General features: G+C 45.1%; 1 protein-coding gene across 1 annotated transcript in view; it reads right to left on the bottom strand.

Annotated features, from left to right (window-relative positions):
- The window catches only part of GAS7 (growth arrest specific 7), a 251,864-nt gene that overhangs the window by 90,126 nt on the left and 144,988 nt on the right, over window positions 1-16,750 (bottom strand). Inside the window, exon 3 of the mRNA XM_015414339.1 lies at window positions 9,105-9,182. Within this exon, the coding sequence (XP_015269825.1) occupies window positions 9,105-9,182 (78 nt within the window). The remainder of the gene's footprint in view (window positions 1-9,104; window positions 9,183-16,750) is intronic.

Genomic DNA, 16,750 nt, shown 5'->3' with positions numbered 1-16,750 from the left:
CTACATATCGTACTGTTACAATCGTACTTAAATAGACATTTGTTGATCATTCTGCTGGCTGTCTGGTAACCAAATAAAGGGAATCCAAGGAAAGATTGAGGATCTGTAGTTATTGCTCAGCAAGTTTATCCCAGTGGGAAACATAAGAGTCCTCTCTGATCAGGGTTGTAGCTAGCCAGGGGCTATTTGAGCAACACCCTCTCCCAATTTTACTGTGCTCCTCCTGGTCCTGCTGCTTATCCCAAGTAGCCCAATTACACTCCGTAAGGGAAAATGTCTTAGACACATACGCCAGGGGGTGGAGCTTTCCATCCTCCCCCTGTTGTAGGATCCCATCGCCACATAAGAGGCATTGACTTGGATCACAAACGGCTTGTTTTTGTCAGGACGGTGTGAAATGGGCTTAGAGGTAAACAGCTCCTTGAGCCTTTCAAATGCCTGCTGGTATTCCAGCTTGGTACTTGGCATGCTACTGTTGGGACCTTTCCCCTCAGTAAGGGGCAAAACCACCTGGGCGAAATTTGGGATGAATGCACAGTAGAAATTAGTGAACCCAAGGAATTATTGGAGCTGGCACCGGGTTCAATTAGTCTCCCACCCCACAATGTCCTGCACTTCATGGGGGTCCATGCCCAGTCCCTCCCCTGAAATCCGATATCCCAGGAAATCCAGTTCATCCTTATGAAACTCACACGAAGAGCTTGATGAAGAGCCAGTGCTTATAAAGTGTTTGGAGCACCTCCCTGACCAACTTTACATGCAAGTCTTTAACTTTTGAATAGCGCAAGATATCATCTAGAACTAGTGCCCCCTTGAATAAATGCTTGTGTAACACTTCATTGATTAAGTTCATGCTTAAAGGGAACATTGCCGAGGAGTATCTCTATGCCCTGGCCTCACCATCTATAGCCCACCTGTGCTATAGATGATATAAGGAGATCAATGGAGCTGGTGCAGGAACATCATTATTATTGCCACCTATGGAGTATTGTTAAATCTGAAATTCTCTGCTCTCACACTTTATCTGAGTACTGTTCCAGCACTTTAGGATAACTGATTTGTTTATGGTTTATGGCTTTTGGTTGTTTTTATGATGGGTTTTAATTTATATATGCATTTTATGGAAGCCGCCCTGAGCCTGCCTTGGCAGGGAGGGCAGGGTATAAATTGAATAAAATAAATAAATAAATAAAATAAAAAACCTGCACAGTTCCTCTTTCTCAGCTGGGCTCAATGCGTAGAACTTTCCTTTGGACATTTTGTGTCCTGGCAAAATTTCTATAACATAGTCCAACTTTCGGTGCGGGGAGGGTGGGGGGAGCTCGTCTGCCTCTTCCTCTTCAAGCACTCTAGCCAAGTCTTTGTACTCAGGAGGGATGAGATTGAGTTCTTCCTGCACCAAGCAAACATGCTCTGGAACGGGGACTGGCACCTCCCCCCACTTGGGATTCCATCCATAAGCTTTGCATCAGGAGTCTGGGAAGTGCAGCCCCCCCCTCCACTGAACATATGGATCATGATCTCAGAGCCAGGGGTTGCCTAGCACCATTGAGAATTTTGCAGCAGGGTTAGTGATGAATGGGTGTTGCTCACAATGAGGACCCATCCCCATCACCACAGGCACAGTTTGATACTTGCATGCCTCCTTCATTGAGGACCCATCCATCTGTGTGAAAATTAAAGGTTCCAGCAATACTTGGATGGGTACCCCTACCCCGGAGACTAATGCTGGACTGATGTATTTATTTATTTTTTTATGGTCAAAGACCATTTAACATGTTTGTTAAATAGAAGCAAATTAGCTTTCATCTCTAAAAAAAGATATAACCTTGGAAAGACCCCATTCAGTTGGAATTTGACCTGATTGATCGACAAAAGTGAAAAGATTAGCCAGTATAGGAGCCCAACAATCAATATTGGCCTTTAAAGCTATTTATGAGTCGTGCAAAAGTTCTCTTTGAACACTCTAGCCAAGTCTTTGTACTCAGGAGGGATGAGATCGAGCTCTCCCTGCGCCAAGCAAACACACTCTGGAACGGGGACTGGCACCTCCCCCCACTTGGGATTCCATCCATAAGCTTTGCATCAGGAGTCTGGGAAGTGCAGCCCCCCCCTCCACTGAACATATGGATCATGATCTCAGAGCCAGGGGTTGCCTAGCACCATTGAGAATTTTGCAGCAGGGTTAGTGATGAATGGGTGTTGCTCACAATGAGGACCCATCCCCATCACCACAGGCACAGTTTGATACTTGCATGCCTCCTTCATTGAGGACCCATCCATCTGTGTGAAAATTAAAGGTTCCAGCAATACTTGGATGGGTACCCCTACCCCGGAGACTAATGCTGGACTGATGTATTTATTTATTTATTTATGGTCAAAGACCATTTAACATGTTTGTTAAATACAAGCAAATTAGCTTTCAGCTCTAAAAATAAACATATAACCTTAAAACCATTAAAATGTTAAAAGGGGAAAAGTTTAACAGTACATTATATCAAAATAATTATAAGATGTTTAAAACTAAACTATTTATGAGTCATGCAAAAGAGTAAATGAGGATTCTAATTGATCTGCTTCTTATTGTGAAATTTTACCAGTTGCAAGCAGAATTTTGCTATTTGTCTGAAGATCTGCTGATTTTCCTCTATCAAAAGTCTCTCTAGATCAGCACTATCTGCATCAAGTGCTGGTTTGTCTAAGAGGGGGGCAATAAGCTTATCCCTATAAACCTGATGAAAAGGACAGTGAAAGAACATGTGGAACATTGATTCCGCTTCTCCCATAAAGCATGGGCAGCACCTGTCTTCATATGGTATCTTTCTATATTTTCCTTCTAAAACTTTAGAGGGAACAGCCACAGAACGAGCCAGGGTAAGAGCTCTTCTATAGGGTGGCACATCAAGATAAGTCAGGTATTTAGCCATTTTCATTACATATCTGGAGTTATTATGGACCAGAAAAGAAGGAGCTCGGTTTAAATCCCCTTGGCGTTCTAGATGACAAATCCCAGGCACACCCAGAGTCAATCAGAGTTCTTACCTGTATCTGGGTGCCCTGTTCAGGGTTTATTACAGTCACAGTTACAAAGAACAAAGGGGGAGAGGTTCTCACTGAACTTTGCACGTGGGATCCTCAGACCTGCCAGGTTGCACCCTTCACAACAGGTCCCAATCTTTTCCTGCTGGAATGTTGCCTCATCTCTGCTGGAGGAGGTACTGTCAGACTCTCCCCACTCCCCTGCTTGAAGCACTTTGGGTTGCTTCATCTGTGCCCCTTGCGACTTGGGCTCTTTTTTTGGAGGTCTTGCACTCACTCAGCTACCCATCCCAGGGCTCTTGTTGAGAGGGCAGGTGGCCACAAAGTGCCTTGAGGCCCCACATCTTAGGCACAGGCCCTGTCACATCCATTGCTCTCTGACTGCTTCTCTTGTCTTGGGTTTCATCCCCCATTGTTCTGCTGCCGCCGGGGCTGGTACATCCACAAAAGGTTGGAGTGGTTATCCACCTCGCAGGCTATCTGTATCCACCCATTCAGGGTTAGAGGGTTGCCCTGGGCCAGGGCCCGATCCAGAATTGAATGGTTCAACCCTGTCCGGTAAAACTTGATGAGGACTTCTTCGGGCCACCCCTGGAGCTTTGCAGTGTGTCTTTGAACTCGTCAGAGTACTTCCACACAAAGCACCCACCCTGGCGTAGACCTCTCAAGCGGGTGCACTCTTTCTCTAGCTCCAGGGGGTCTTCGTATTAGTGTCGGAGAGCCCACATGAAGACATTCACATCTCAGAGTTCTGGGCCCCAGATGTTGTGGAGACCCAAGAACCAGTTGGCCACCCGGTTCCAGAGGTGTGACCCTATAAAATCCACACAATGTTCATCAGTGGTGAAAGTGGGGCCCCAATCACGTAAGAACTTGCATACCTGCAGCAGGAGAAACGACAGCTTCTCCGGGGTGCTGTCGAACATTGCTTCCGGGGCATTGCAGGGCCGCTCTGGAGTCGCCAGGGCCCACCAGAAACAACGGTCAGCTACCCCCCCCTCCTACAGTCACATGGAATGTGTGTCATTGAATATTGACCAGAGGCATGTCTGGAAACTGATCCTAAAAGGTGCAAAGGTCTGGTTTTTGGCAGTTCTCTTCCCTCTTTAACTCCATCAAGGTCAAAGATTGATTTTCTCAGAAAAGGACAGTAAATTTAATGAACTCCCTACCTTGCCTGATCTTTTCCTACCTGACCCTCCTAAGTAAAAACCTAGTAAAAACCATTTTAATCCCATAATCCTTTGTGTGATAGTTGTCTTGTCCTGGCAACTATAGGTCACCAAACACAACAGACATTTCACATAAAGGTTTTATTGCACTTGCAGTTCCTGGGAACGTTATGAAGTTTCCTGGTTCAGACAACATTGTTTCATTCACACCATCACAGAAGTGTCCTAGGAGCAATCATGTTATGCTCAGGAGGTGTAACCAGACACACTTTGTTCAGTAATGTGTGTGTGTGTCTGGATGTCCACTAACTTACACCCCCAACCAAAGGTTGTGTACCCTGCCTGGAGTGAGACGCTGGTTCATTTTGTTCATCCTCCTTCTCAGATATTTGTTCCTAGGATATATAAATATAGTCCCATAGAATAATTTTCCTTCTTTGTCTCTATCTATAAAGCTACCACCTTTATTTGCTGAACTTATATGTGTGTTCATAGAGTGCTCTTTAATATGTTTTGATTTTATTCTTTAATTCTTTTTAATAAAAAACATTCCATTAATCATGGCCTAGTTCATTTTGAAAGTTCCACTGGGGGGGAAATCCCCATAAACATAGGTGGAGATCCTGCCCGCTTAGCACTTCCCACACTGTTTGGGTTTCTTGGTTAATTCCCCAACAAACTCAGGAGAACCTCACAACCACTTAGGGTAACATCGGGGAACAATTTTGTCCATGGCTTCAGAAAGTCGGCTATGCCAATCCTCCACCAGGTCATCCAATGAACCACCAGGGGGCATAGGATCCTGCAGAGCATTTTGGAAATCAATTGGATCCATTAGTCTCTGCAGACAAGCAAAAATCGGCTTGCTGCCTAAATAAGGAGGGGCTGGGATGGTCAGACAAGCTTTCAGGGAAAAGAGGTCTGATCACGGTACCACATCAATGGCTTCCAGATCCACATTCATCCCCATCCCAAAAATCAAATCCAGTGTATGACCTGCTTGATGAATGGGTGCTGATACAAACTGGGAGAGTAGTAATGCTGCCATGGATGACACAAGGTCCATCACCTGTGAGGAGGCAGCATCATCAGCATGGACACTGAAGTCCCCCAGAACTAATAGCCTGGGTGTTCTGATGCCCAGCCTGATACTGCTACCAGCCAGGCCCATAGCCAAGATTTCATGGCTCGTGGAGCAATTTTTTTTCTGATGGGGCTGAAGTTCTCAGTGCAGAAAGAAAACCCAGAATTCTGAGGATTATGAGTCAGCTACTGTGGAATCAAGCCTTTTAAAATCAAAGCATAGAGGCTTCTGCAAATCTTAGCCCCAGAGTGTGACAATAGCAGGCTGATTGGGGGGTGCGTGGGTATATTTTCTGGTAGATGGTAAACATGGCACTGGAAATACTTTTCTGAGTTTGGCCAGTAAACTCACTCCAATTTGTATAAAAATACTTCAAACTTTATTTACAAAAACAATGGACAAACAACACATCGATAGGGGAATGTATAAAGTTCAGCAAGGAATGCAAATCCAAACAAAAAAATCTAGCTGGCTATTCTACTCACTACTTTTCCTATCAGGTGCGTAGCTCTGGCATCTCAACTGGTTTTCCTGATGAGCAGAGTCTCTGGAAGCATAGCAGCAGGGTAGAAGTTGAAGAGAGATTCAAGGCAGTCTATTCTCTCTCTACGTCTTCTCAAGCTGTCTATTCTACATGTGTTCTTAACTATTTAGCCAATAGAAAGTTGTTACCAGGATAGATCTCTAAATTGCAAAATGACAGTTCTCAGCTGCTGCAAGTTAATTACTTCTGCCAGCCTAAGCAACAATTCTGATAACAAGCTGGTAGGTGGGGGTGATGACTTCTATAGTCAAGAAAGCTAACACTTAGGCAGAAAAACTCTCTTAAAGGAGACCAGTTTCTTGACACAGAGTTAGAAGGGATCTTAGAGGTCACCTACTCCAACCCCCTTGTTCAGTGCAGGAATTAGTCAACTGCAGCACCCCATTCTGTTTAAAGGAGTGCACACCTTTAAAACAATGTTTTAAAATGATTGGGGGGGGACATTTAGAAGAGAAATTCTTGTGGGGCTCTGCAGTTAAAAAGGGGGATGGAGACCCCAAAAGTCCCACTGTAGCTATGGGCATGCTGCCAGTAGGTGTGAAAGGGGATCTGCTGGTGCATTAGGCAGTCGGTACACCAGCCAGATAGACAAACTCTTCTCAGCATTCCATGCCAGGCCTACACAATCAATGCCAGCTATTTTTGGTGTGGGGAGAGCCCTGAAGGAGAAAGTCTCTCAGATAAGTGCTGCCACCCCTTGCCCATTGGTCCAGGACTGATGGAGGACTGAGTTGTTTGGTCCAGGACTGATGGAGGACTGGTTGTGACTATTTTGCCCTCCTGCACCCAGCTCTCAGTCACACATGCCAGGTCCATATTTTGTACATCTCCTTCCTTTTCTTCTGTTGTGGTTTGATGCTTGACCAACCTATTCTCTTGTATAAAATTTCCTTACAATTTCAAAACATCTCAAATAATATATACACCCCCATGTCAGAGATTGGTTTAGTCACAATTTTATTATAAATTTTTCTACATCAGATATATATAATTGCCCTAATGCGATGGCCATTTCCAGCTCTCCCATTGGCTGGGTTGTGTGCTCCATTAGCCAATCAAGAGTACTCACATGCCATTGGCTGGGTGCTGGGTCTGCTCTTCTTCCCCACCCACTGCCACCTGAACACACTTCCCTCACAGAATAAACTGCCAAAATGGCTGTGTCTCCTGACAAAGACACTTCTCTTGCTTGGCTTCTGTGGGACTAACCTTTCCCTCAGTGGCTGTTGCTAGGCAACCAAGCTTGGTTCTGTCAGTAAAAAGGCAAAGGCAGGAAGCCTTTCAAGGCCTTTGTGGGGAACTAATTGGCGCCAGTCCTGACTAGGGTTACCAGCTCCATGTTGGGAAATTCTTAGGTATTTTGTAGTGGAGTCCAAGGAAGCCAGAGTTTGGGGAGGGGAGAGGCCTCAGCTGAATAGAATACCATAGAGCCCACCCTCCAAAGCAGTTATTTTCTTCTGGGGAACAATTGCTGCTATTCTCCAGGTGAGGGCTGCAGAGATCAGTTCCCTTGGAGAAAATGGCTGCTTCGCAGGGTGAACTCTTGAGTCATTATACCCTGCTGAGGTTGCTACTCTTCCTGCTTGGGTCTCCACTGAGGAGACGAAAGATTGTACTTTTCCTAGGTAGAGACTGCAGGTGGGGAGCGCATGGAAAGCTGAAATCAGAGGGACAGATAAAGGTAGGTTGATGGTTGGCTGGGAAGGAGATAGGGTTGCCAAGTCTAGATTGGGAAATTCATGGAGATTTGAGGGGTGGGGCCTGGAGAGGGTGGGATTTAAGGAGGGGTGGGTCCTCAGACAGGTATAATGCCATAGGCGCCACCCTCCAAACCAGCCATTTCTTCCTGGGGAACCATTGTTGTCAATCTCTGGGGAGGACCGGAGATCACTCAGAATTACAACTGCTCTTCAGATGGCAGAGATCAGTTCCCCTGGAGAAAACAGTAAGCTCTATGTCATTATACCCTGCTAAGGTCGCCACAGCAAATTGTTGCTGAGTGCCCAAGGCCAGGGTAGCCGCCCAGAGTCTCTTTCTGGAGTTCGTTGTATTTATTTCCCCAACGGGCATTATTCATAGTATGAAACAAATTTATATGAATTTTGCCACATTTTGTTGGTTTTGGTTTATAAAATAAAGCGCCCCCCTTTCCCCCTTTTCAGGGCTGTGGTGTGGCTCCTCCTTGATTTTAGGGTACCATCTCATAATAAATATTATACTGTAATGCCAATTTTAAGAGAACAGAATTACTTGCAGGAAGACAGGGTGTAAATGGCGGTTCTGGAAGTGTCAGGGGCAAAGCATCAATCCTAAATCCCAGTCCACTTCTCTTTAATGACATGTGGGTTTTCCCTGCAGCTCTCAAGTATTTTATAATGCCTGCAGTTTGGAGGACAGTTAGATTTGAGAAAGTGAGATGTGCTCCATGTCTCATTTCAACTCCCCGATGCTTTCTATCACCTAACCCCTCTCACTGTTAAAAAACTGCTGTAAGGTCTCAAAGGACCAGCACTTTGGCTATAAGAAATCTGTTCATAGCCAAGACACAGCTCACAGAAGCAGGAAAATAATTCAAACAAATCCTTCATGAGCCATCTCTCTGCTGAAAACTTAACATGAACTACCCTGCCAGCACCACTTCCATGACAAAGGAGTCACAGATACTTTATCACTTGGTTGGTAGAGAATTTCATACAATGTAAAACACCAAACAGTGAAAATGTATGTGTGCGTATAGATGGTTCAGTTCAGACATCATGAAAAATCATGGTTCAGTTATGCTAACTACAGACAGATAGACTGTCTGAGGCTGTGGTCACATATATTAAATAAACCACTTTGAATCCACCTTGAGTACACTTTCCAACTGAAAATGGATTGAAAGTGGATTATTTAGTGTGTGTGACGACAGTCTGAATGTGGGCTAACTATGGTTAATTAGAGTCCATTAAATCAAGATCTGAAGCCAGGATCTGAAGGTAGTTTATTAATCCACATTAGCCTTAACCATGGTATCACGTGATGTATGAGTGCAGACATCCTGGGTTGTTCCCTAGCAATGCCCTCCAAGGCTACCACGAGAAGGCAAAGAAACTAGATTTGTTGAGGCAAATCTGAATTTAAGTGACTATGAGCTAACTAAACATAATTAAAGTAAATCATGGTTTCATATGATGTCTAAACTGAGCCTATATGCACCTGCATGGACATGTGCTTTTTGACTGGAAATCAAAGGCACATGGCCTTTTGCTGATAGATCACATACCTGTAGGCAAGGAGTTCTTCTGTTTCATAGGGCACTTTGGGGTCCCAGGCACACTGCTTGGCCGCTCCCAAGTAGTCTCTGTTCAAAAAGAACATGCATATGCATCATGAGAATGCATGAGAATCAACAAGAGATATATGCAAGACTTATTGTTTTTTCCTCTCTTTGCTATTGGATCCTATACATGTCAATCATTATTGCATAATGGACATTCCCTTCTGCTTTATAATACTTTACCCAAACTGTCACCTTTTCAGAACATGTCCATGTGACAGCTTTTGTTTCAGACTGTATTCATACTCAGGAAGCCAGAAGCACAGACTTGGCAGCCCATTGTGGGTCTTTTCAAGTGTTTGGGTCTGAAGCACCTGCAATGTCTAGATCAGAGGTGTCAAACTCATTTGTTACAAGATCCAGATCTGACATAAATGTCCCTTTGTCAGGCTGGGCCATGTGTGCCATAAAACATAATGCCAGGTACCAGAGATATAAACTGTATAAAGGACAGCAGCTGGTAAGCTCCCAATTGTTGTATCTTCACTGCAAGGCCCCATGGGCTGGGAGGGGGTGCAAAGGAAAGCCCATATGGGCAGACTGGAGCAGTGCAGCCCTGGGCAGATACTCCCACGCTGCTTGGCTGCTGCAGACAAGGTTGTTCTGCCATGATGAAGCCACATTTGGAGTGGGTCCACCCACTTCCCCACAAGCTGTCTCCTGTTCCCTCCCTTGCACTAGTTGCTTGTGGGCCACATAAGAGCCTTGCACAGGCCAGTTCCTGCCCCTGGGCCTTATGTTTGACATCTCTGGTCTAGATTGTTCAGATGAGGAAAACTGAAACAATACAGCTATTTGGATATGACTTTATGACATCCCACAATCTCATCCTCAAGAAAAGTTTACTTCGAGTCAGAGTTTGAAAGGGCCAAACCCCTGATTGTTTTCGTAAGCCATGACTCAGCTGCTCAACATGAAAGCAGCAAAGAGGACACTGAACACATGCAGAGTACCCTTTTCTCACTGAGTAGTCACAAGCAGCTGACACACAGCCAGCATTAAAATGCTGTCAGTACAGAGGCTATTGCAATCTCTTAAGAACAAAAGAAGAGCTCTGCTTGGTCAGACCAGTGGTCCACCTAGTCCAGTATGCTGTTTCACACAGTGGCCAACCAGCTGCCTGGGGGGGGGGGCACACAAGCAGGGCATAGTGGTCTCATGCCCTTCCCTGCTGTCGCCTCTCAGCACTGATAGAGATTTGCTGCCTCTGTAGATGGAGGCTCCCTTCAGTAACCACAGCTAGACGCCATTGATGCACTTCTTTCTTGCAGGATAGTTCCTGAAAATGTATATTGCTGCCAATCAATGCAGAGGAGCCAGCCACACAAAATGCATTAAAAGCACGTTTATTTTATTGAACACCCTTCCATTTGTTCCCCTTTGAATCACAGTTGTCCAACAAGTTTAATTTGCTTGCATTATTTTGAGCGAAAATATTCCTTTAGTTAGCTGTTTGAACTAAAACAATAAATAAATAAGGTTTCACAGCTACACCAGGAATTGTACTTCATGCCACACGGCCAGAGTTTGGCAAGAGTTAAAAAGAGAGTTAAAAATCATCACAGCCATTTTCAAATTATAATCACTGATAAAATCTCTGGCAGCAGGTGGCACTGTAAGTTTGAATTAGCCTCAGACTCCAGCTTCCTTCAAAGACATTACCAAGAGGAACTCATTTGCCAGTGTGCAAGTGATGAAGTGGGTTTCCCTCCCTCCTTTTTTTTATTATTGCAGGGAAAAGGCTATTTCAAGCATCTACTGCTTTTGCTCTGAAAAGCTGTGTACTGGCTCAGTGCAGGTCAAGCACATACTATACACCAAAACCTAAAAACTACACTGGGGATGATGCAGGAAGCATTAGACATCAGAGAATATAGAGAAGCCAAAGTGTATTTGTGGACCAGATCACACGTACTCCACAAGCATGAATTAAAGCCTACTTGAACGGTGTTCAAAGAAATAGCTATGAAATTATTGGAAGTCGCGGAAATGGACAAATTAACAGTAATTTTGCAAGGGAAAGATGACAAGATATTTCAAGAAAGATGGGCAGGGATATATAAATGGATAAGGGAAAAAGTTGAATAAGACTCTACTAGAATATGTGTACAAAAATTCTATTGTATGTATATTTGAAAAATATAAAAAAAGCATGAATTAAAGCCTACTTGAACTGTGTTCTTCAAGGACATACAGTCTCTCTGATACCCCTATCAGGGTTAACAATAACATCTGGAAATGCAAACCAGGCATCTGAGGCAGGTTGTCCCCATAGCCTGCCAGCCAAAAGCAACTCAGCTCCCTTTGCAAATCTTTTTCATTTTCACAGCTTTCCCCAATGATTGTGCTTCCTGTCTATTCCTTTTCTACACTATGAGATTAGTGGCCATGGCTGATCCACAAAGACTGCATAACCCACTCTAGGTAATACACTGCAGATCATCTCATGGCACTGTAATAAAATATTAATTTGTGCTTAACTGGTTTTTCTATAAAAGCTAGAATGCCTTGCAATGTAGAGTCTTGCTGTATGACTCTATGTGCATTTGCGTGCATGTGAGTATGTACGGACAATAGTTACATAACTTTTGCATGTACTTCAGATGCCTTTCTTCAAAACTGCTTCTGTTGTAGGAAAAGTGTGTTCTGGCCATATTCTGATCACACTCAGATTAGATTTCTGTCAAATGTTTACATGGGGACTTCCTTTGAAAAATCTCTAGAAACATCAATTGGTACAAAATGCAGCAGCCAGGCTACTGCTGGTAGTTGGGAGATCAGAACCATATTGCCTTTTGTGCCGGAAGAAGAAGACAAAGAAGAAGATGAAGGAGGAGGAGGAGGAAGAGGAATTATACCCAACCCTTCACTCAGAGTCTCAGAGTATTTTACAATCTCCTTCCCTTCTTCTTCCCACAACAGACACCTTGTAAGGTAAGTGGGCCTGAGAGAGCTCTGAGAGAACTGCTCTTGAGAGAATTGCTCTGAGGGAACTGTGACTGACCCAACGTCACTCAGCTGGCTGCATGTGGAGGAGTAGGGAATCAAACCCGGATCTCCAGATTAGAGTCCCCCACTTTTAACCATTACACCAACCTGGTTCTCAGAAAGATCTTCACTGGCTTCACTCTTTTTTCCAGCCCAGTGCTGGTTGTTACATTTAAGGTCTTAACTGTTTGGCACTGGAGTACTGGAAGTACCATCTCCTCCTTTACTGTCTAGCCCACCAGTTAAGATCTGCCTCCCAAACCCTGCTCTTTGTGTCCTTGCCTGCGAAGGTTAAGAAGGCAGCAACTAGAGACAGGGCATTTTCACTGAGGCTGCCTTGCCTTTGGAATACAGTTGCCAACCTCCAGATGGTGTCTGGAGATCTCCTGGAACTGCAATTGAACTCCAGGCAACATAGATCAGTTTCCCTGATAAAAATGGCTGCTTTGGAGAGTGGACACTATGACATTATACCCTGCTGAGTTCCCTCCCCTCCCGAAATCTCACCCTCCTCAGGCTCCACTCCAAAAATCTCCAGTTTTCCCCAACCCACCATTGGCAACCCTACTTTGGAATGCCCAATCTCTTGAAGGAATGTGCTTGCACAAGTATCACAAGTTCCTATGGATAAATGCTTCTGGTATCATCTTCCCTTTCATACTTGCAACATTGTCAGACTCCTACAACAATCAGAACCAACAACTCCCTTCTTCAGAAGGAAGGTCTATTGATACAATATTGACAGAGCATCTCTACTTCAAGTTCTGTGTTAAGACTAAAGCAAAAAGTGTGGGGTGGATGGATATACACAGTTCAAAGGGGGAACTGGGTGGTATGGAACCAATCAAGATAAAAGATAGGGCCTGTCAGAATGTAAAGGTCCCACGTTCCCAGAGATGATACAGCTAGGAACCAAGGTCAGGCACATAGAACATATAGACAGCCAGAGAACAGAAACTGAAACATTCCAAGCAGCTCCCCCCCCAATACCAGCCTCTATGGCAGCAAGCTGACATCCTGCCCCTCCAAGGCCCCCCTCCCCGGCTTCTCTGGGAAGTTGCAGTGAAAGGCGCGAATGAGGTGAGGGGTATTGACATGGCATTCATGAACCCACTCATTTTGGGAGGGGCTGAAATCTTTCCATCGAATCAAATAGAACAACACCCCCCTACGGATTTTGTTGTCCAAGATTTAAGCAACTTCATGATGGGGTTCACCATTCACTGTCAGAGGAGGAGGGGGAGCGGGATGAGGCTTCCACACATTTGGTCCTGGATCCCGTTTGAGGAGACTGAAATGAAAGATGGGGTGAATTCCGTTTAGATTCTTAGGCAAATCAAGTTCAGCAGTCACCTCATTGATCTTGCACACTATGGTGAAAGGTCCCACATATTTCCAACCCAATTTCCTCCAAGGTTGGAGGCCCTTCAGTTTTTTTGTGAGAGATACACAGAGTCCCCCAACTTGATGTCCCATTCAGGTGCCCTCCCCTTGTCGGCATACAGATTGTACTTCTCTTTTGCCCAAGTCAAAGTCTTATGAATAAGGGTCCACTGCTCTTCCAGCTTTTTCCACCAATCGTTCAAATCTCCCGGTGCCCACGCAGAAGCCCCCGATATCGGGAGGGGGGCTCCCTCATAGCCGTACAGTGCTTTGAAAGGGAACAGTTTAGTAGAACTATGGACGGAGTTATTGTAACTGTATTCCACATAGGGGAGCAAATCCACCCAGTAATCTTGTTGATAGTAAAGCAATGCAGGAACTGCTCCACTATTTGATTGACCCATTCCGTTTGCCCATCAGTCTCGGGGTGATATGCACTACTGAGGCCCCGATGCACCCCAACACCTGTAAGAGCTCCTTCCAGAATTTGGCAACAAACTGAGGGCCCCGGTCAGAAACTATCTTGGAAGGGGTGGAATATAACTGTACCACATGGGTCATGAACAGTTTAGCCAGGGATTTAGCCGAGGGGACTTGCTTACAAGGTATACAGTGAGCCTGTTTAATAAAAAGGTCCACCACCACCCAGATAACTGTTTTCCCCTTGCTTGGTGGCAAATCCATAATAAAATCCATGGAAATAACTTCCCATGGCCAGCTGGGGGTTTCAAGCAGCCAGAGCTTCCCTGGGGGCTTGCCGGGGCGCTTTTTAAACATTAGGCAGGTTTGGCACGAGTCCACATACTGGGAGATATCCCACCTCATATGTGGCCACCAGAACTGTCTCTGAAGAAGATGCAATGCTTTCAAGAACCCTTAATGTACCGCAATCTTGGACTCCTGCCCCAGGTGTAAGATATCACCACAGAAACTTTGGGGCACAAACAGTCTATCCCCTTTGTACCAACAGCTGTTTTCATGCAACGTCAGTGATCCATCAGCCTCCACCTCCCCCCTGTCGGCATCAGTGAGGGCAGCACGAAAAGGCTCCACCCATGAGTCCATCCCAGCCTTTACCGTTCGCTGTGCCTGCACCTATGTCACCACCGCCCCTCCCAACTGGGAGGGCATGAACATGGAGTCCACTCCCTCCTCCCATTGACTGGCGTGTTGTGGGAGGTGCGAGAGGGTGTCAGCTAGCAAATTGGCTGTCCCCAGGAAATGATGGAGGGTGAACCAGAATTTGGAGAACTCTGCCCACCACAATTGCTTAGCATTCAGATGGTGGGGGGTGCACAAAGCCTCCAGGTTTTTATGATCAGTCCAGACCTCAAACGGCACCTGCGCCCCCTCCAGCCAGTGACACCAGGTGCTGAGGGCTAACTGGATCAAAGCAGCTTCCTTGTCCCACACCGCCCAATTCCGTTCGGTAGTGTTAAACTTTTTGGACACATAAGCTAGGGGGTGCAACTTCCAATTGTCTCCCTGTTGCAAAATGGCCCCGCCCATGGCAACATCCGACGCATCCACCTGCACCACAATTTTTTTTCTCATCAGGGTGATGCAGAATGGGCTCGGAAGTGAACAGCAGCTTCAACCTTGTGAACGCCTCTTGGCATTCATCTGTCCACGTGAGACGAGCCCCCAGTTTCGCCCTGTCAGGTCCCTTCTCTTTAGTCTTAAAGTCGGTGAGGGGCAGAGACACCTGGATGAAATTGGGGATGAAGGGTCTATAAAAAATCCTTAAACCCGAGGAACGATTGGAGTTGCCTCCAAGTCGTGGGGGGTTCCCACCCCAACACATTTGCCACCTTGGCCAGGTCCATTTCCAAGCCCCGTTCTGAGATGTGGCAGCCCAAGAAATTCACCTCTTCCTTGTGGAACTCACACTTTGACAACTTGGCAAAATGTTTGTGGTCATAGAGGGTTTGCAGCACCTCCCTCACCAGGGCTACGTGGGAACTCTTAGCTTGGGAATAGATCAAGATATCATCCAAGTAAACAAGGGCCCCCTTGAATAGGTGCTTGTGTAACACATCATTGATCAAGTTCATGAAAACCCCAGGCACCCCTTGCAACCCAAACAGCATCACCAGGTATTCAAATTGCCCCAATGGAGTATTAAATGCAAAGGAGTATTACATTAAAAAAGAAATAGAACCGATTCAAACAAAAATCGAAGAACACAAAAAATAACAATAGAGACAGAGGAAATCAAAAAGCAAACAACAGAGAATAAACAAGAAATACTAAAGATAGCATCAGTTAATAACAAGATTGAAGATAGAATGCAGTTAATTGATCAAGAATTACAAGAATTTAGGGTAAAAAGTGATCAGATGGAAGAAACCCTGATTAACATGGAAATGGATAAAGCAGCATTAATTCTAAGATGTCAAAATGTACCGGAAAGTATTCAGAAAAACCTAAAAGAAGAAATGATACAGAATATAACAGAACAACTTAAAGTTGGAACAATGGAAGAACTGGAAAGAGAAATTGAAACAATGTTTAGAAGAAACTCATCCTATGCAAAAAGAACCAATACACCCTGGGAGGTGCATATAAAATTTATTTTTCTTAATACTGTATTGATTGAGCGAGTGATTGTGTTTATTTGTATGTGTGCAAATCCTCCAGTGAAGAAACCATTTTACTAAGATCTGGTCTCTGCGTCTATTTCTGCGATTACTGGAATAAGTGGGACTCCTGTTGTATAGAAATATTGATTCCTATAAACCCCTGCCTCCCCCCTTGGAATGTTTTCTGATACCTTGTTTCCTGTTGCCAGCCAGATCGCTGACCATTTGGTCAATTGCCATGCCATATAGCCACACATTCTTCACACCTCTAAGTGGAAGAGTTAGACTTCAAGGCGCCTGCTTTCAGGCTACAGGGCCCGTGTCACGTAGGCCATAGGTGGGTTGGACTTTGGGGATCACTGACTGCAGAGGGTGTTCCCCAGACTATCCCCCACCCATTGCCATGACAACCCAAAAGTTGGACACCCCCTGTCTACCCGTGATTGGCTGACGGCCACAGCTGATTATGCTTAGATTGGGGTTCTTAATTGTCTGACCCTTGGAGGAGAGTCAGATTTTCTCTTGCTCTCTCTCTACTGTTGAACTGCACCTGGGAAATGCTGTCCCAGGGAGAACAAGGGACTCCTTTGTGAGCTGACCATGTGCTTGCAAGGATGGAACTATTGTTTCTCAAGATAC

The sequence above is a fragment of the Gekko japonicus genome, unplaced genomic scaffold (genome assembly GCF_001447785.1).
Source record: "Gekko japonicus isolate JY-2015 unplaced genomic scaffold, Gekko_japonicus_V1.1 scaffold152, whole genome shotgun sequence".
Taxonomy (NCBI): domain Eukaryota; kingdom Metazoa; phylum Chordata; class Lepidosauria; order Squamata; family Gekkonidae; genus Gekko; species Gekko japonicus.
This window is presented reverse-complemented; position numbering and strand designations above follow the sequence as displayed.